Below are 21,568 nucleotides of genomic sequence, written 5' to 3'. Positions count from 1 at the left end.
ATTATATTATTAATACAACAGATAGCTACATACAGTATATGTATCAATTAATTTAACAAAGCAAATATATACAGGTTATTGTTAGTGACAGCGGGGACCAACAAAAATATAGTCTCTAAAAATATGTGGGTAGGGAGGTACCTAGGTACTCAATGGAGCGGAGTTATAGAGAAACAGCAGTAACACATCTGTAGTTCAAATTCAAATATTTTGATTAAAAATAGGCTTGTTGAACGTCAAAACTTACCCCCTATTTGAGAATTTATGCTTCAGACCTGAGAAGAACGCGTGGAAGAAAAACAGCGGGTCGCTTTTTTATTTTTATAAGATTTCGTAATAATAAAATTTATTATTATTACTAGATTGAGGGCGGTCGCTCCATTCCCAATCTGTAGTATGATTATGAAAGTCATTTATGTTAAAGTACCTAACCTTAACCTTAAAACTAAACATCTTCTAACACTTGTTTTGAATTTCATTGTTTTGTTTTGGAAAATTTTCTAGGATGATGTTGTAAAAGCATATACCCCGTCCCACAAAAGACGTACGTACTAACTCCACTTAACAAAGTAGTAAGCATAACAAGTTCAGTTAACTGAACACATTACCCGTACGTTAGATCCATCCAATGTTAAGCAGAAGAAACCACCGCCGATAGATAATTTATATCTCTTGCTGCTAGACAACCGATTAAAACAGACCAGGTTTATAACTTTAGTGTGCGTGACAAGCTACGTCTAACACTCGTGATTTGAATGTCACTTTGTCTTCTCTCTGTCTGTCTCAATCAAAACCACCGCCTATCCTACTGGCCGGTATAATCAACATCTATACGAAGTGTCTACTCTCCAATACATTGACGAGCATCTCCAATAGTCATCGATCAAGTCACTATGGCTTGAAGACTCTTGGAAGTTGAGTAAATATGCAGGGTAGGTATCTGTGTATGTTCTACCGTATATTGATATACGTATTCACATACGTATGCGTGTCTGAGGGATTAATTTTCGTGTAGAAGAATATCTAACAGTAGTCCATATTAGCCACCAGACATCGCGTGAACCGTGCTCCACGGCTATGACACGTGGAGCGGAAGTACCTTAAATATTGTAGATGGAATATTTTACTGAAAGAAGACTTTATTTTAATTATAAAAAAAACCAAACTTCTCTTTCAACAATCTCAAGGAACATTTAATGAGTTTTAAGTATTTATCGCCCATTGAATATAAATAAATAATTCGTTAAACTCACCAAATTGGAAACGCAACAACCTTAGTTTACAACTAGTTGATAATAGATGGCGCTAGTGGTCTCCGGTAAGACTTTTATATAGATTGATAAACTATACTTAATTAAAAAAAAAATGTGAGCCGTCACGGGACGCCTGGCAGATGTGAAACATCGACATTATATTGTAAAAGTAATATGCAGAAAAGAACTAAGGTAGGAACTAAATATGTCATAATGATAAAATAAAATATTACGTATTTTTTCCAGATAACGATGACTATTTATTGAATAAACATTTATTTTCATTAAATACAAAAATTTACGAATTTATTTCAAATCGTGACTACTTAATTCGTTTAATCAGTGATTTCGGTAATAGTTATATTCGATGTTGCCTCTGAGGACGGTATTACTGTGACAAGGCGACGCGTCGCCAAGGCATGCGTCGCCACGCCAGAAATCGGTTTTACGTGTGGCTATAGATGTTTCACATCAAAAATATTGGCGATTTACAGTTAATAATTTGTATTGGATTTTGTGAAGAAAAGTGCTTATGGGTCGTTGTTGATGGTATGTTTTGACTGTCGGATATTAACCCTAGCAACGTTATAGAAATAGGAAGAGTTAAGTCCTGTAAGGCTATTATAGATTGGACGAATCAAGACATCTCAGATCAAGTAAAACTCATGGTGTTGTGTCATCAAGTAAAACGCTAACAAGATCTTAGGTATCAGTGAACTTTCATAATCTAATAAGCTCAAGGTTTGTGTGAGGGCCTTGCGAGATCTGTTCCTTACGTACCAGGATAGTGGCTACCTGCCCATAATAATATAAAGCGTTACTAAAGATTATCTACAAATGTTATGATTTATATGTTAGATAATCACACTTCTCTACTTAAGTCAGATTCAAAACCACATATAATATATCACCATATTATCACATCATCTGCAATATATAATACTAACTAATAATAATTGACTTCTTAGACATATTAAGCACCGCCTGTGCTATGGGTGCCAGGCAACGACCTCTCTCTGGGGTCGACCCTGGTGTCTGAGGATCGTGGTCAGTATATGGTTGCGTCTAGCAATGACCTCCTCCGGATTCTGTCCACCGCGTGTCTAACAACCGTGGAGAATTCGGATGACGAATCTTTATTTTGGTCAGTCCATCTTGTTGGAGAACGACTGCGTGATCTTTTTCTTTTCGGTATTTCCAACCAATAATTATCATCAGTACCTAGCTGAATTTCCATGAAGTGCCTGACGAGGCGATCTCGCATGGCCGGTATCACCATGTCCCGGGGAAATGGCGCAGGGCTGCAGCCAGAACAACAGATATACTCTTTTCTATAGTACTTCCTTTCATGCTGACTCTCTCTAGGGAAAATAGATTCAGTGGTCTTCCATTGCTTTCTTCTCGAGACATTTTTGGAGTTATTTAGATTCCAAGGTCGCTTGCTTCGATCGGTTGTACCGCCACTGCTCAGTCACAAAAGCATCTTCCGTTGTCTATCGTGCACGTGAGGTGGACGATTGGGGTCTGCGAGGATCTTAAAATCCTTCTCCCCCTAATCTGCCCACGATACCTTACCAGACAACGATATACTTATTTAATACAATAAACATACTTACATAAATAGTTACAAATATCCAACAACACTAACATTAATATTTATGATACAAATGCTTGCACCTAACGAAATTCGAACTCGGGACTGGCTCAGGAATCAGTAATCAGGGTCAATTGCCACTTGGCTATGCGGGTCGTCGATAGATGGCGTTGGTGGTAGATTGATTAACCAGTTTTATTGCAAGTATAGGGGCATACTCGAATGACTCGCCACCATTGTCTCTCCTATCAAGACGTGAACATAATTCTTTCATCATCATCAGCCGGAAGACTGCTATTGCTAGATCTATACTCACGTATAACCCGACAAGCGTGGATTCGATTCCCGCATCGTCTGTAAATTTTGGTTACAAATTAATTTTGTATATTTAATTTCAAAAATCTCTCACTTTTCATAATTTCATATCATTTAAAAATAACAAAATGTACTAATTTTCACTTGATTCATACTACGGTTATATTATAATATTATTATTTACCTTAGTATATTGATGTAAGAAAATTTATTGAAGTAGGCGTTACTTTGCGGAAATCCATAATTATACAAATGATTTAAGTATTAATTCCGCCAATATTTGTTTTTAAAAAACAATTCGACACGTGTTTCGCCTCTACACGAGGCATCCTCAGGACGTGTTGTCTCGTGCCAGATTTCGGCGAGACAACACCAGTCTCGTGCCAGATTTTGGCGAGACAACACGTCCTGAGGATGCCTCGTGTAGAGGCGAAACACGTGTCGAATTGTTTTTTAAAAACAAATATTGGCGGAATTAACACTAAAGAAAACTTAAATCATTTGTATATTGATGTAATCTAAACTGCATTGTTTATTTCGTCGAATAGTCGAGCAAAACTATTGTATGAACATTTATTTATAAAGTGGTTTCCGTTTTTGTTTTAAGGTAATACTTTCAATTATTGACAATTTTTAAGAATTAAAACTACGTATGTGACGCAATGACATTCTATGTACATTGATTGACATGGTAACTATTGAAAGGCTCTTAAGGCGACACTAAATGCCGGCGACCTTGAGCGATATGAGTTCACGGCTCCTATGTAACAAAGCCAATATTTGCAAAATTCTTGCGTCGAAAATTTAACATTTTAACAGGCGCAAACAGTTTAATTGCTTACAATCCTCATTATTGATTACCTACTAATCTTAATAAATGTACCAACACAAAAAAGTAAAAGCTATAAGAACAACTTTTATGAGAGCAGTATACTAAACAAATGCATCATGCCTAAGTAAAACTTGTTTAACTGCAAACAAAACTGGTAGTTCATAATAGCTCTGGAGTGTTAAGTTTCACTAACAGCAAGCATTAGCGACCTACAAATAAGACTTAAGGGCATGTGTAACAGGATTAAGTAGTGTTCATAGCTCCAAATGCTATATTTTCACCACAAAACTTGTCTAAAAACACCTTTTGCGTGTTTTCTGCTTACTCTTCGCCTTTAGAAGACAACATTTGTAAAACTGATATTTGTAATTTAAAAATAGAACTGGAACTGAACTGGCCTTCCGAATATGATGTATAGAAGACTACCTATAATAAATAGGTAATGACGTTATTTTAAATAGTTATTTGTCATGTCTTTACATAATAATAGTATTTAGTAATTTGTACTTACATATTAATAGTTTGTAGCAGGGATAGGACCACGAACTATTACTTATCACAGCTGGATAAATAGGTCTACTTCCGCTATTTATAACCTAAGTCCTAAAGAATCATTGAGAAAAAAAGATCTGATTAGTTTCTGTTTCGCCCCGCAAAGTTTCGTCCCACACAAAAAAATCTTTTTCGACCTAGATTTTATACCTATTTCGTCTCGAAAATAAGAATAATGAATAATTTATTATTTTATTCTTGTTTAGTCCCACTTTATGTTCTTTATTCGCCTCGGGTAGTAATTCAGTTTATTTTATAGATAGCTACTAAGTAAATTATTATGAAACTTTAAACTTTATTTCTCTTTCTTGTATAGCGGTCTATATTAGGATCATAATTCTAAATTCTTGACAGAATAGTTAATATAACTGTCTGTGATTCGATTTGTGATTAATAAATAAATATTCTTTATTTTACGATGATTATACAATTTTATTTATGCTTAAAATCCTAACTTATATATATGGCTCATGCGTCATGCTCGTGAACGGGCGCTGCTCGTGGTCGCAGGATGATCCTGTTGCCGGAGACTCGGTTTCAGATTCTTAAAAGTTATTGTGTATATATATACGTATGGATATATACATATATATTTATAAAATGCTCACAGAATACCTTTTTTTTATGGAATAGGAGGACAAACGAGCGTACGGGTCACCTGGTGTTAAGTGATCACCGCCGCCCACATTCTCTTGCAACACCAGAGGAATCACAAGAGCGTTGCCGGCCTTTAAGGAAGGTGTACGCGCTTTTTTTGAAGGTACCCATGTCGTATTGTATAAACACCGCACAAGGAAGCTCATTCCATAGCTTTGTAGTACGAGGGAGAAAGCTCCTTGAAAACCGCACTGTAGAGGACCGCCACACATCCATATGGTGGGGATGAAATTCTAACTTGTGGCGTGTCGTGCGAAGGTGGAATTCGGCGGTATAAATAAATAATTTACCTATATTTATTTATGGTGTGTGTGGATGATGCAGCTACTGTACTCAATAACTTTTGTATTAGTTTACATTTACTTTTTTGACTTACTCGTGTAAGACATTGACTATTTGACGTTTGAGTGTGTCTGTTGCATCATTTTACATATTATATTGTAATTTGAAATGATTTGTAAATCGATGTACTTAAATGTAAATCTTGATATAAAACAGTGGGAATGAGTTTCTTGCTACTTCTTCTCATTAGCTCAACCCTTTACGAAGTAGCGGTAGATTCAAAAAGAAAAATATATTTTTTTATGACATTCATAAGTGTCATTTCCGTGACCTATATGAATAAACTGATTTTTGATTACCGCTTTCTCCACCTTCATCTTGATGCATGGACTTCGGAATCAAGATAATTTTACTATGTACTTGGTCCGTTTATGATATTTTTGTCCAAAGTTTTATCGTTCTTCTTTTGAGACAACCTAAGATAGCTGTGGCGCAATCTGCAGGAACATAATATCCTGTAATATGTTTATGAACTCCTTTCATGCCATCGTTTGGTCTCGGGTAAGCTATTGCTCTTATGTTTATGTAGAATATTGTTGATTTTCACATTTTTTTCTGGCTGTACTAAAATAAAATTTTATGAACTGACCCGAAACAGGAATAAAAATAAACAGGAATGTGGGACGAAAAATTTTACTAGATAACGTAGGTATATTTTATAAATTGTAAAAAACTATAAACATGTTATGCCTACTACTCGGTTGTGGGGCGATGTATAGGTAAGCTTTTACAAAATGATTTCAGAAAATGTTCAAAACCAATGTAATATTACGAAACTCAAAATAATTGTTAAAAGTCGTTTAAATTGTATAATGGTATTATATGACTTTTAATGATACCTTAGATTGGGAATGGAACGGCTGCCGTCAGGATATTGAAATTAAAAATTTATTTGTATTAAAATTTAAAAAAAAAGAAGAGGACTCTGAGTTTGTGGCGCCGGTTCTGCATTTCCGAATGGGTGATAGCTTTGACTTTCAATAAGTGATTTCATATCTTATTTTTAACTGACTTCAAAAAGGAAAACCTATCAATAGTTAGCACATATATAAAATAGTATTTTATTAATATTAAAGGTAAAGATTTGCATAAGAGGTGTATTTAATTAAATTTTTAGTTATTTGATACTTTTCAGTTTTTGAAGTCAGTTTCTTTAAACGTAGTTTTTTTTTGGATAAAAATGTTTGAATTTGATAAGGTAATAGTCAAAAATTGCTCTCTTGTGCTTCAAGGCAGGGTAGAGCAAGAAAATACTCCAAGCCGGCCCACATACTACATTATACTCTATAAGGTGCATGTTGGGCTAAATACTCCATGTATTGTTTTTGGTCTTGTGCCCTCAGAACCCAGAACAGAGACCAGCCCAAATTATATAGATTCTGCGTCGAGACGTCGCTTCGTTGCATATCTTCTTCTGCGTCTATCACGGTGAGTTTTCCGAAGAGCTGTTTGGTCTGATTCCTGCAGACTCGTTCGATCAAAAAACTTACTACCATATACCTACTATTAAACTCGGGAATCAGCACCGTGGGCAGTGTTTCCAGGACGATATTATATGGTTACCTTCGAAAAAGCGCGAACATCTACCTTTAAGGTCGGAATCCCGGTAGGTGCAAGCATTTATGGATAATATGGATGTTTGTTTCCGAGTCATGGATATTTATATGTATTTATGTATGTTTATATGAATTTATGTATGTTTAAGTAAGTATATTGTATTAAATATATCATTGTCTTGTAACCCATAACACAGGCTATATATGCTTAACTTGGGGCAAGATAATTTGTGTAAAAAGTGTGTCAATATTATTATAAGGCAGGCAACGTTCCTGTGATTCTTCTGGTGTGGCAGAAGTGTGTGGTGTGAGTGATCACTTCTTATCAGGTAGGTACCTGTACCTTCGTTTATCCTCCGCTTCCATAAAATCTATACTAATATTCTAAAGCTGCAGTGTTTGTTTGTTTGAACGCGCTAATCTCTGGTACTACTGGTCCGATTTGAATGATTCTTTCAGTGTTGGGTAGTCCATTTATCGAGGAAGGCTATAGGCTATGTTTTTTTTCAAAATTAGGGATCCGTAATAAAATTGCTATTTTGTAACACAAGGTGTAAAACCAAAACCTATTTTTGCGTGCGCTGCAAAAACTATTGACAATAGAACAAAATGATGTACAGGCTATAATATAGGCAATATTTTATTACTTATAAAACTATCGCGTGAATTATACTTTATATGGCAAAACAACGTTTGCCGGGTCAGCTAGTTCCTAATAAATAATTTGAATTTATTTACGAACATAATAAGCACCTATTAGGCTAACATAAATTGCATGCAATAACAATATTATAATATTGTAGTAAGTTAAGGGAATAGTGGTGGCACGCTCGAGTACAGAAGGGCTAGGGCGGGGCGGTGGGCGTGCCCGCTCGTGTCGTCTCGCTCCACTCGCACGTCGTCATGCTATCCTGGTCGTGTGACGTCACTGATCTTATTTGTGAATTATTGTGGTTTCCTTAGTTCGTCGACGCCTTGAAGGATTGGCTACTAATAATTAATAGGTAATAATAATTAATACTACTTCCTTTACAATTGAGAATATTTGATCTCAAGACCAGAGTTTTGTGAACTTGTTGGCAGGTGCGGTTCCCATCTGTTTGATGTTTTTTTGCAGTAAATTACTAGTTTTAGTTTATTTCCGTACTAGAATAAAGTCAAGGTAACTATGAAGCGACAAATTCGAGACGTATTTAACCTACACGAGGCATCCTCAGGAGATGTTGGCTCGCTGAACTCTGAACCGAGATTAAGTCTCGAGTTTTACGTTGCCGATTAACCCGGTCGGCGTTCGGGGGATCAGCGTGGGCCGATTGTTCGAAGGATGACGCGTCTAAGTTGTAACCCTGGTCTGATGTGTATTCTTCATGTAGAGTGTAGACTAACAAGTAATACTGAAGATAACTCGTAACATTAAGATATCCGCTGGGGCAAGTCACATCGGCAACGGTTTAGTAACACAACTGTTTGGATATGTATGTGCCATGGGAAAACTTTTTTCTGCAGCACACTTAAATCTGTAAAGACGGAATATATCTAGTATATGATATTTTGTAAGTTAATTGTACTTACCAGTACCTGACGACCAATTTATACCTGCCTATTTATGACGTAAATACCTATATATTTAAATTGTACTAATAGTGGGTGACAATTCAGATAAATAGGGACTCAAGTTGGTATTCTTGCAACATAACTAACACCAATATCTAAAGCTTAATTATACCACTCGATAGCTAGACAATTAAAGATATGGTTGAGTTGATACAATGAGTGAAAACTTTAAATTATTTCACCCAGTGGAGGACTAGGAACTTTTTGGGGTAATTTCGCAATGCCACATAATTTCCGTTTAGAATATCTATTGACGTAAATAAACTTATGTTTTATTCCGCTCTCTCTCTGAGGTGTAATGGAGAAAATATAAATAACTAGCTGACCCGACAGACGATGTACTGTAAATATTAAATAAAATACTGTTTTTTATGTTTTTGTTAATAATTTTTCATATTATCAAAATTAATTTCGTATTTCACAGCAAAACTGTCAAACCGTGCGTCAATAAATTCTCTCACAGAAAATATGTCCATACAAAACAGATATTGGAAATAAAAATAATTATGGGTCCCACTCTCCGCTCTCAAGTTGGACCTAACTGCACTCCATGAAGTAATCCCCATTTAAATCCGTGCATTAGTTTAGGACTCCATCGCGGACAAACAACGTGTCACGTAATTTATATATATAAAGATTGTCGGACTTTACTTGTCAAATAAGTCAATAAAAATATAGAGATCTTATGTAGCTGCATGTTGCAGATTGTTAATTCCTAAGTCTCAAATGAGGAAGTAGATTATACTTTTATAAAAAATCTTGATCTATACTAAGCCTAGTAGTTGCCTCTTTAATCCATTTAATATCTCATAAATAATATTAAAACATAAAACGATGTACAATAATTTAAAGTACCTACAGGTGAAAATAATGAGGGAAACAAGATTTTGGTGACCACATGTCACGGAGACGACCATCCCAACATGTTATCGATGGAATGTCTAATTTGCCTTCGGTGAGCTTGCCTATGTTGAATGATAACCAGCCCAAACTGGTCGTCGTGATCTCAAATTGACTTCCATCAACCGGTTTCTTACCGTCTTGGTCTGGTTGGATATTCTGCAAGGATAGTCCAAGTGTATTTTGAAGATCTCTTACACACTTGAGGATGTAGCGATCTTGCTAATCGATCTTGTCAATCAATCTTCAAGTATAAATTTAAGTGTCGAGGACATAATATTATCATGAAATCAAGTGTGAATTAAAAAGAAATAAACATAGATACACGAAACGCTGTAAGAAAACTGCTCCGCCTAGGATTCCCTGTAAAATTGTATGGAACGTTTGATGGATTCTTCTTTCAATCCATCTATGGTTGATGTAATGGCATTTTGCTTGATAATTATTATATATGGAAATGTAAATAAAATTAACATAATAATTACTGTAATGCGGATTTGGATCGATGGATTTTTTATGAGGGATAGTGAGACTACCACGTAAACGAAATGGTTGATATATTTACAACTTCTTTTCAATAATTTAAATATCTTCTTTTTGGTTGCGTTCTTCATTTCTGAAGGTCGTGTCCTCGGCTTTCCTCATTGCGGTCGTAAGTGGTAGGCCAGTTAGTGTCTTGATCTGGTACGACATGCGGCTAGGTGGTCGTCATCGTGCTCTTTTGCCGTCCACGTTGTCTATGACTATCAAAGAAGTTTGTATCAATTACTGGGAAGCCGTTGGGTAATGCCGCCAGCCTAGTGAAACTCTCTAAGAAAATAGCGTATGCAACCTGCAGTCATTGATAGATTGACAGATGACGGATATCTTAATATATATATATTTCTTTTGTGCGTCTGTTGTAACTGAACTCCTCCTAGACGGCTGGACCGATTTTGATGATATTTTTTGTGTGTCTTCAGGTGGATTAGAGAATAGTTTAGATTCACAATTGAACTACCTTATAAACGGCTAGACCGATTTTAATGATTTTTTTGTATGTTCCAGTGTGAATTTGAGATTGGTTTAGATTCTCAATTCCGTCCATATAATATAATTCTCCTGCTCATGTGTATGTTAGTGAACTCCTCCTAACGGCTGGACCGATTTTTCAAATTTAAGACGTGACGACGACAGGACAACGTCTGTCGGGTCCACTAGTAATCTTGTAAAACACGGAGATAGCCGAAATCCACTACGTTTTGTGCAACTGTTCGCTTTCAAACTTAGCCGGATTATACTTCGTTGCCAACCGGAATACTGGAATTACTACTATTTCAAATTTATGTCAAATGACTGTACGTTTCATACTAAGCTAAATTTCAATTGTTACTTAGGCAGGCCCGCCCGATATTGCGTAGTATTTACATCCTCTTTGAATGTCTCCACAAGCTTCTAAATGTTACGTTTTATTTATTTGAAACCTACAGATTGTAGAATATTTTAATTAGGCTTTATAATTAATTAAAATGATCATGTATGCTTTGTGTAGATATAATTTATAATCAAAGTTTTTTGCCACTTCTAATTTATATTGGGTATATTTTTTATGCAGGTTCATATTAAATAAATGAATTAGATTTAGTAAGTTGCCGGCAGATTTTAGGTAATTGAGCCCTACGTTAGATAATGGAACAGAAAATGTAATTCAGTACATTCAAATTCATAGTGTAAACATAAAAAAAACGTTCCAAAATCAATTAATTAAAATCGTGAAGTTATTATTTATGTATGTATTTGATAGTTAAACACTAAATACCAGTAAAGCATGACTGGTAGAAGGTGTTGTATTTACTTTTTTAACAAGGCAGCTGGTTAGAACCTATCAATTTATCTAAATACTACCCGGTAAATAAAGGCTATATGAGTGAGTCGGCTGACGTAGCTACGGAGTCATATGCATGAATTTATTAACAAGTCAAGGTGATCGGTCGATACTGGCACGCTTGCGTACAAGAGCCGCTCCCACGTGGCTGCGTCCGTAGTGCGCATGCGGCCTTTTATTGACCGCACACACACACTTTCAAACGAAACATTAATCATATGTGTCCTCAAAGCACTCAACCACAGGCCTCAAATTACCTTCAGGTAATGATGTGCATATCCATACAATTTTTAACCTAATAATAACGAAGTTAAGAGTTTTTCTTGTATGCAATCAGTTGTAGGTTGAGAGAACTATCGCCTTGATGCTATTCGAGTCAATTATTCAACTTCATATCACAGTTTGGATATAGTTATATTACAGATGCTACTGTAAACCATTGAATGCTTGAAATTAATTAGTTATTATCAGGTTTAACAAACTGTTAATTAATTATTAAGCGAATGAGTTAATTAACAATATTATTATATGATATATATTAAGTACCTTTAGCTATAGTTATAACTATGCGTTAAATGGTTTTATTTCATAATATTTAAAGTTAAACAAAACCGAGCTATTCCTAACTATAAAAACCCAAGAAAAAATCCTGACTTCGCAAGAAAAGTTTTACAATGCCTCATAAATATGAAAACCACAAACTATTCCAACTTTGTAGGAATTGATTTATATCAAAGACGTTTTTAAAAGAGAATGGCCAAATGCATTGTAAAAAAAAAACAAGATTAATTAAATTTTAAGCGACAAATGCTCAATCGAACCTTGTGACAGTTACCAGGGCGACATAACGCTCGAGGAAGTCGTAATCGGAGCGCATCGTCAACAGCAGCTGTCTGTTTCGTCGTCTGTCACCAGTCGCGTTGTTACGCGTGCCTTGAATGACAACAGCTATTCACGATAAGAATTCTTAGATCACGCACACAAAAACAAACATGCGGCGGATTTCACTTTTATTTTTGTTCGGCGAATGACGACTTCCTATTGGTCAATTATATGCTGCTCCACGTAACGTCATGTTATTTAAATTGTTGGAATTTTCAAAATGGATTGAGTTGGTAATGTTCTTCTTATTATAGTAGTAATACAAATTAATTTAAGAGCGTTGATTCATTATAATATTCCATTATAAGGGCAGGCAAAGGGTTCAAATTCAAATTAAATTTCAAATACATATTTTCATTAAAAATAGGATTTCAAAATATTTATTGAAAGTCAAAAACAATAGCAACCCATTCGAAATAGTCAGTTCAAGTCCACACAGCAATACAATTAAGAATACTACAATATTAATATTATAAAATATTTTGAATTAAAGAAGAGACAAATAAACTATTTTTTCAATGTAGAGAAGTATGTAGAGTTGAAAATTAGATCTGAATTTTGTACAAATTGGGTTAACATTTATATGTAAACAAATAAGGTACAAATTCCAATAACTGATATAAAACAACTGCATTCCTAGTAATTTATTTTCAAATGTATGCTGTGAACCTCACTTTACGAGTAGAATTTCTTGGAATCAAGTACGCCAAATAGAAGAGGGGAGCCAGTAGGCGGGTTGAGGACACACACTGGGTGGCGGTAGTGACATTAATGTAACTTATTGATATGCTATCGTTACTTACATTAAGGCGCGGACTGACTAGGATCATTGTAAACGCTACAACCAACCCTACATTATTTGTGTTGGTCATGTGGCTAAGCTAAGCAAATGGGCATTTATTTTACTGGTTTTCTTTTGTTTATTCAAAATTTACATTATAAATTGAAAAATTTTTCGGTGTAAGTTTTAGAATAGTACTAATTCTATTCAATTCTTTTAAAAAAAGAATATTGTTATCGCTTAAAATTCGGAGATTTTTGACTCCAAAGTTTATTTTTGGGAAGCAACTTCCAAATTTTTTATGGGATATTTCAAATTATATATAAATATTCTATTCGGTTAAAAATTATCATTAAATCCTTCTTTGTGCACTGTATTTTTTGCGTCGGAATATTTTCATTGCGATATGTTGTAATCGACTCCCTAAGAAACCAATTTTTGTTGAGAATGAGGTATAACCGCGCCTTAATTGTTAAACTTTTGTATTCATTTACTGTCCGTTTTGTGCCTCTGAAGTTTTCTCTTCAAACATTTTAAATCAAATGATATTTTTCATGCAAGAAAATTAACAATATACTTACATTTTTCTATCAATTTTATTCAGACTGGAACAAAATAATAAATGAATAGGGAATCATAAGATTGTCATCTTGTAGAAGTTCGTCGTCTCATAGGTGCATGATTCCTTTAGTGAAAAAAATATTATTGTTTTATTATGAGACAAACGAACACTTATAGCTGTTGGAAAGTTATCATATCCTCTATAATACAGTGCGGCTTGGGATTCTTAAAACTCTAAAATACTTGCAGTTGTTCGGGTTGATATCAGCAGCCGAATTTCAAACAACGGACATGACGTCAAAATGCCAAATTATACCCGCATTATGTTGATAGAAGTTTGCAGTGATTGTTGATGCATTCTATAACTTGGCGTTTTGCAAGAAATTTCTTGCCCATCACAGCCATTTTGTGGAATCGATTACCGGAAGAATCCCGAACCGATACGGCTTAGGGACCTTCAAGAATATAGCATACACATTTCTTGAGTCCTGGTCTTGCGGATGTCCATGGGCGGTTGGCTCACCATTTCCCATAACGAGCCCATGAGCCTGTTGTTTGTTTACGTGCTTATATTTAACAAAATTGAGTTTATACAGTCTTGTATTCAATGAGCCCCGGGTCTTCATAACAATATGAAAATATTGCTCGCATACTGGGAACTCCTTGACGCCGGAAAATAGCGTAAGTCGTAGGAAATGATTATTATGTCGTAAAGCGAGTATTCTTAGAATACCTATGACAGCGTTGGAGAAATTCCAAACGCAGATCGTAGCGAAGGTGTACTGAATGATTTGAGTTAAATAATCTGTTCTATCAAAAACTTTCCTGGTCATATTTCACTCGGGAAAGAATTAAGCAACCATTGTGTTAGCAGAAATTTTCTATATTAACTTGCATTATTTGACCAAACTAACACACTTAATTCGACCTCTTCTTTAATTGTATTAATTCAATACAACATTTTCTAACTTTGTAGCGCGTAATAAAATACGAATGAATTATTATCATGAAGTGAAATCTTTCTTAGCATAAACACTCTTGGCATATCAACATGCGTACGATACATCTGATGTTAAGTGCTCGTGGTCGTCCACAATCTCTTGCAACACCAGAGGAATCACAGGCGCATTGCCTTTTGCCTTTTAAAAAGGTGTAGCTTGCTAATACGTGCAAGAAAATTCCTTGAAAACCGCACTGTTAAGGAACGCCAGACACGGACATAGTCTAAAAAGGCAAAAATTGATTCCTTTAGAATTCTATTTGATGTCATTTCTAATATACTAGATACTACTACCGCTTCGGAAACAAATGGCGCTCTGAGAGAGAAGAAGCGGCGCAAGAAACTCTCCTATCATTCTTTTTATGCGCTCTTTTTTTTTAGATGAATAACGTGCTGAAATGAGTTTTAACTTTGATTATCAATCTTGTGTAAAAAATATGTCAAGCTGTTACAAACCCCAGACAGAACGACAAAATTTTAGTCACTAAAGGAAACATGAGATCCACCAAGCGCAACAATCAAATTCAAATTCAAATTCAAAAACACTTTATTCATGTAGGTCACAAAAATGACACTTATGAAAGTCAAAAAAAAATATTTAAATATTGTTTCTTATTGAATTTACCGCTACTTCGTAAAGGGTTGAGCTAATGAGAAGAAGTAGCAAGAAACTCATTGCCACTCTTTTAAGTCAAGATTTACATTTTAGTTGTTTTACAAATCATTTCTATTACAATATATGCAAAGTGACGCAACAAAAATACTCAAAAGTCAAAAACTGAAAGGCTTACATGAGTAAGTCAAAAAAAAAAAATTAATACTTATAAACACAAGAGTTATTGAGTATAGTAGATGCATCAATCCACACAAACCGTAAATAAATAGAGGCATTATGTGAGCATTTCATAAAATAAAATATATAATAACTTTTACTTTAAAGGAAATAATAATAATAAAAAAACACATCAAGCAGACCTCCCGGTAACAAGATCATCCAGCCCCCACGAGTAGCACCCGTTCACGAGCATGACGCATGGACCAGCCATCGCCTCCCTCGACCATATTTTAGAAATCCTACGTTTTAATAAAGACCATATCAGTGATGCAAATTTGAGCCGTTTTCGTGTAATTCTGTATATAACATTTTACTCTTTATTTTTATGACAATAAGGGACGAGACGAGACGATATGAGGCGAGACGAGACGAGATCAGAGAGGCAATCGAAACGCCCTGCCCATGGTACAATGCTATGCTGCTCAGGACTCTTGAAAAACCGAAAACTTTCGGAGTGGCACTACAATTGCGTCGTCACCTTGAGAAATATGATATTAAATCTAATTTGCACAGTAATTTCACCAGCCCTTTAGACCGAATCACAATAGTGCTTACAAATTAATGCTTCACAGCAGAAATAGGCACCTAATATGTTAATATGATACAATTTTTCACCTGTATTACCATGCTACACATAAATATTTATTTTTCCAGCATTCAAACTTTCCCAGCTACAAATGTTAATTTAATATGATGCACATGAATTTCGAATGGTTAAGCCGTCCACAGCACGAATGGGTTGCTTTGATTTGATTATTCTCTTCTTACCACACTCGCATAGAAAACCGGCATAAAGTGGCGCTTCGGGTCCGCAACCCTCTCCTCAAATAGGATAGGATAGCAGCTCTGATGATATAATATCTATGAAGGACGTAGCTACTTGATTAAACTTGTTGAATCCGTCCCTGTCCGTTCTCGCTCGAATCAGTCAGTTGTATTCTTCTCGTCTTGCTGAAGAGGCAATTAAATATTTTTTTATTTTGTTAGTTGTTATTCTTCTCAGTAATGAAGATATTTTACATTGAGTCGAAGATCAATATGCTTTTAATAGTAACAAAAAATCTACCTAAAGATGTACCTTAAGACTTTTTTTTTTGTATGTACACTGTATAAAAAATTGCAAATAACATATTATCTATGCTGATGATATACAAAAAGATAGGTACAAGACAATATATGTTTTAAAGTAGGAGATTGGAATTCGGCTCTTGCAAAATTACAGGAAGACCGATTTCGATATGGTCAAAAAATAACTGCCTTGAATTAAACGCGAAAGCGTTCACGTTCGCAAAGGGTTATGTGAATCACTGATTCTCTCTAAACTTAACTACGAAAATACAGTGATTGTGTCTAGGTTGTTGGTGTCTTCAATAAAAACTTATACAAAGGGTACAAAATGCTTGCACAAGATTTTTTTATGATATCCCATACCGCGCACACATAACACCCACAACATAATGAAGATCGAGTTGCGTAGGCAATTACATTTTGCCTCGTTACTTTTCAGCATTAAATGTAGAATACTATTTTACCTATATAAATGACTGAAGTGGTTATCGGACTCAAATGACAGTTATCAGACGCGTCACGGCAAGATTCTCCTCAAAGTGCCTCTACACGGTACAGCAGCATTTAGCTTAAAATACAGCGCCTTCAAATGCTGGAATGATTTGCCGCCACCTATTAAAGATCAAAAACGTTTGTTTTCTTTTAAAAACGAACAGAAAAAAATTCTATAAGAGAAACAAAAGTGTTCAGAGGCATAAAAATAACAAAAACAGAAAATAAACAGCATAAATAAATAAAAAAATCTATTCAATAATATATAAAATCTTTTAAAACTCCCATTAGAATTCAATCTTTTTAGTTTCTCTTTTTGTACTATTTAGAGACGGTCACTTTTTAGACCTTTAATAAAAGGAACCGTATTGTCTACGGCTGCTGTCAACAGGTCGACTTGGTAGATACCTACTGAAAATCAGTGTTGAAATTGGGGTGATCCTTATTTCAATTCAAAAAATGCTGAGTGCGTGTCCTTTTCATGACATCCTATTTTAAATTTGTTAATTTTACTATGTATATAATGTTCTTTGTTGTTATGAATAAATAATTGCGAAATTTACATATAAATTCAATAATTGTTTATTCTAATTATTCCTAATAATGTTTAATTATCCTCTATGACGTATAATTATTACAGATGAAACGGATAGTAGTTTGGCCGGATACCGGATATTCGGCCAACCATGTGGCCGAATAGCCGAATATCCGGCGGAACTTAGCCGTTTGGAGATCTTATTGGAATATTTGAAAATGTCTTGTGAAGAGTCCTCAAGTAGCAGTTCATCTTCAACACCGGCTAAAAAGAGTAGAGGAGAGGAGACAGAGTCAGCTGTATCTCGCAAAGCTCATGACACGTTTTGGGATTGCTTTGATGAGGTAGCAAATGAAAACAATACTGACCAAGTTCAACGTGAAGAAAGAAACGCGATAACCTGAGAGCTGGATTTTTATCTCAAATCAATGCGAATTGATCGCAATCGTGACCCTTATTCTTGGTGGGCAGCGAATGCCAAACAATACCCAAATTTAACAAAGTTTGCCAAAATCTATCTTTCAGCACCTTGCAGCAGTGTGTACAGCGAAAGACTTTTTTCTGAAGCTGGCCTTATTTATGAAAACAAGCGAAACCGGTTGCTACCTCTCAATGCAGAGAAAATAGTATTTATCCACAATAATTTGCCTTTAGTTCAGTATGAGTACTATTTTTTTTTCTGTTACATTCATTTACTATGGTGTGATTAAAAATTTACAACTAAAACTAATTCTATTTCTTAAGTGATACTAAAACTAACTAAATAAAGCAAATAATTACTTAAAAATATATTTTTATACAGATTTTTTTTAATTCGGCCTGATGCCTATCCGGCCGAATAGTAGGTAGTTATCCGGTATTCGGCCGGATAGTATTAAGGCCGCCGGATAGGCCGGATACCGGATAGTTACCGGATATCCGTTTCATCTCTAATAATTATCATACATTATTTACTTAATGTTTGTTCCTAGAAAGAGAAGAAATGACAAAAATATTTACTCTTTTTTACTCTTACTCGCTGCATTCACTTGCCGGGAATAACAAATACTTGGATTATATAATACATACATAATAATAGACATTTAAAAAAAAATATTTTCAGCAATTTTCGGGAATGTTTTTTCTGTTAACCAAGGTTATTAGTTTTTAAGTAGTTTAACCACCACAATCAACGTAAATAATAGTACGCAGTCGATTATAATTTAATGTTAATTCGAGTGAAAACTAAGCAGTAAAGTAAAGCAGAAAACGTTAGTATATTAACGTTAGTTATAGTATAAAAAATGCCTAAAATTCTCCTTATCCTATTAAGTAAAAATCTCCGTCCGTTCAAATCACAGCTCAATTTCTCCCAACTGTTGCTAGTTGTTGCGTCTCGCTCTCACGCAGGCGCCTCCAATACTTCCATCCTGCTCTACCGGGCGTCGACCTCTCGCACTGAACAACATAATTATTCTGAGATTTGTTAGTACATCTCCGCTATTTGGTAGTATGACGTCATTACATACACTTTATTTTGTATATGATCTTTATATAGTTGTATTTTTAAGGAGTTAAGTCTTGGAGTCTTGGAAGTTTTTAACTCGTGGAAACAAAACTCTAATTATCAGGAACACAATCGTACTGATAATGTAATGCACCATATAATAATGGTTAAATCAACTGAAATAGCTTTTATCTTATCTAAGATATGTATTGTATATTTAATAGATATATATTACAACAAAGCCCTGGGTGTACTTGTCAATACTTCCACACATCTTCTCCATCTAAGTAAACTGAATTTTATCAAAAATTCATTCTACTTCTAACATTTATATGTTACCTGCAGCGAAATGCTGATTCTATATGGTCGTTCATTTTTTGTATTCCAATATATGCAATTTGTCTATTTTGGAAGCCTTGTTTGCGTTTTCCAGTCGGAGTCGGAAACCATCCTGAATGAGGACTACGTCGGCAAGTTTATTTATTTACATTCACACAGATAGACGGCTCTGTCCATTGTAGACTCAATAAAATGCTTTCAAGACTTTTTTTTTTATTTATTTACATTAAAGTTTACAAAAGAAAATACTTAAAGCTAGCATCAGAAAAAACCATACGGGTTTGTAATATATGCTAACAAAGAGTTAAATCTAGGTACATTAACTACAGAACATTAGTGCCAGTTAGATAAATTGTGTAAATATATTTATTTTAAGTGACTTAAAAAGTATGATTTCAGTTTTTTCTTAATATTACGAGGATTTATACAGTTCTGTACATCAGTGGGTAATTCATTAATTAGGCGAGGAACTAGGTAAGCATTCGTTCGTTCGCCATATCTATTGAACAACAACTCGTAGACAACTGCCGGACTGTACGAAATACATTGAGAGAAATATACAGAGCAACACTTTGATGGGTTCCAAGATGATTGCGCTCACGAACTTGTAAGAATTGGTGCCAAAAGCAATCATTTTGACCCCGAACGCCAATTCTTAAGCCACTTGCGATACGTCAGCTCATTGTAAAATATAGGTAGCTATCTTAGCAGTAAGCTATAATTGATAGTGGCTATCAAAATAGATCACATTAACAATCTAAATTAAAGGCAACATTGAACTTTGCTTTACCAACCATTACAATTTAACACTTAGTTACTAAAGTAATGCTATCGCGGTGTCACGGTACAGGGTAAAAGAGTTAACTATTTTATTGTTTAAAGCCTACCCTGGATTATTAGGTAAAAATCCTACTGCCGGTCAAACAGTGGCTCCCCGGAAGAAGACATCTTGAATATTGTTTTCTTTAACCGAAAACAACCTACTTACGAGTAATCATTTCTAAGGCATTTAAAAAACAAAATACAATTTTTACTAGTAAATAACTTTATTTATCATACATAACAGAAATGTATGAGTGTATGTAACAGTATTTGTATTTAAACATTCATATAAATATATAACGAGTACAAGAACCAACCTTAGTCGCAGATATACTGTAGGTACACTTTTACTTTAATATAAATATATATTTTCTGTTCTATCACATTCATTACATTTTACGTAAGAATATAATATGTTAACAAAATTATTTTTATATAAAAGCTGGCAGACATGTAAGTGTTCTAATGTGCTTTTTTTATTATTTAAATTTTATTGTTAACTGGCACTCCGACAGTTAACCAGGTAGATGCTGAAAACCAGCACTGCAGTCAGTATTGGTCTACAGCACAAGCTGAGCATCAGCCTTTTCTTTTACCACACAGCATATTTAGTTAAGTTACGATTAGGATTTAAGTATTTAGATTGTATTTTTATGTGTGTGGCATGGAATAAATTTTTCTTATTTCATAAGTGTACATTTAATAGGTAGCTATATGAAAGCTCTTTAGAACACTTCTCGTCCATCAGACGCACAAACAAGTGAAGGTTGAGCCTTCACACAAGTCAACATTGCACGCGATCACAAGTTTCAATCTGAAACTGAGGTGTACCCCAGGAAATCTAAGAAAAAGGAAATAGATATGTTATATGTTCAAATTCCTTGCAGGATTTTCCGGACATATTGTTGTGATTGTAACCGATTTTGATTTACCAGTCGTAAACAGTCAGCCTCGCTTGGCGTGAGCTCCATAGTATTATCAATACTAAACCTCTACCAATATCTGGCTGTGATTGCTGAGAGATCTTTTCGAAGTAGGTAATCTTCATAACATATATGTAGGTATAATTTAGTCATCTTTATCACTCATTTCAAGAATAACTTTCTGTATGGCATGTCTGAGTCTCTTACGATAATCTGCTGAACGTATCATGCGCAGTTCTGATGCCACAAAGTCGCCGAATATCTGCAACGTAATATCACAGAGTAAGGATGTATTGTAATATTAAAGAAAATAATAAATCCATTACATTTTTTAAGTGATTTGAACTGGATTATTTGAACGAGCG

At 34.8% G+C, this 21,568-nt stretch overlaps 1 protein-coding gene across 1 annotated transcript in view; it reads right to left on the bottom strand.

Annotated features, from left to right (window-relative positions):
• LOC126966542 (uncharacterized) overlaps positions 1-21,568 on the bottom strand; it is a 309,865-nt gene that overhangs the window by 281,935 nt on the left and 6,362 nt on the right. Inside the window, exon 3 of the mRNA XM_050810675.1 lies at positions 19,664-21,465. Coding sequence (XP_050666632.1) covers positions 21,349-21,465 — 117 coding nt within the window. The 3' untranslated portion in view covers positions 19,664-21,348. The remainder of the gene's footprint in view (positions 1-19,663; positions 21,466-21,568) is intronic.

Source organism: Leptidea sinapis, chromosome 10 (assembly GCF_905404315.1).
Source record: "Leptidea sinapis chromosome 10, ilLepSina1.1, whole genome shotgun sequence".
Classification (NCBI taxonomy): domain Eukaryota; kingdom Metazoa; phylum Arthropoda; class Insecta; order Lepidoptera; family Pieridae; genus Leptidea; species Leptidea sinapis.
Note: the sequence above shows the minus strand (reverse complement) of the source record. Positions and strands in the feature narration are given on the sequence as shown.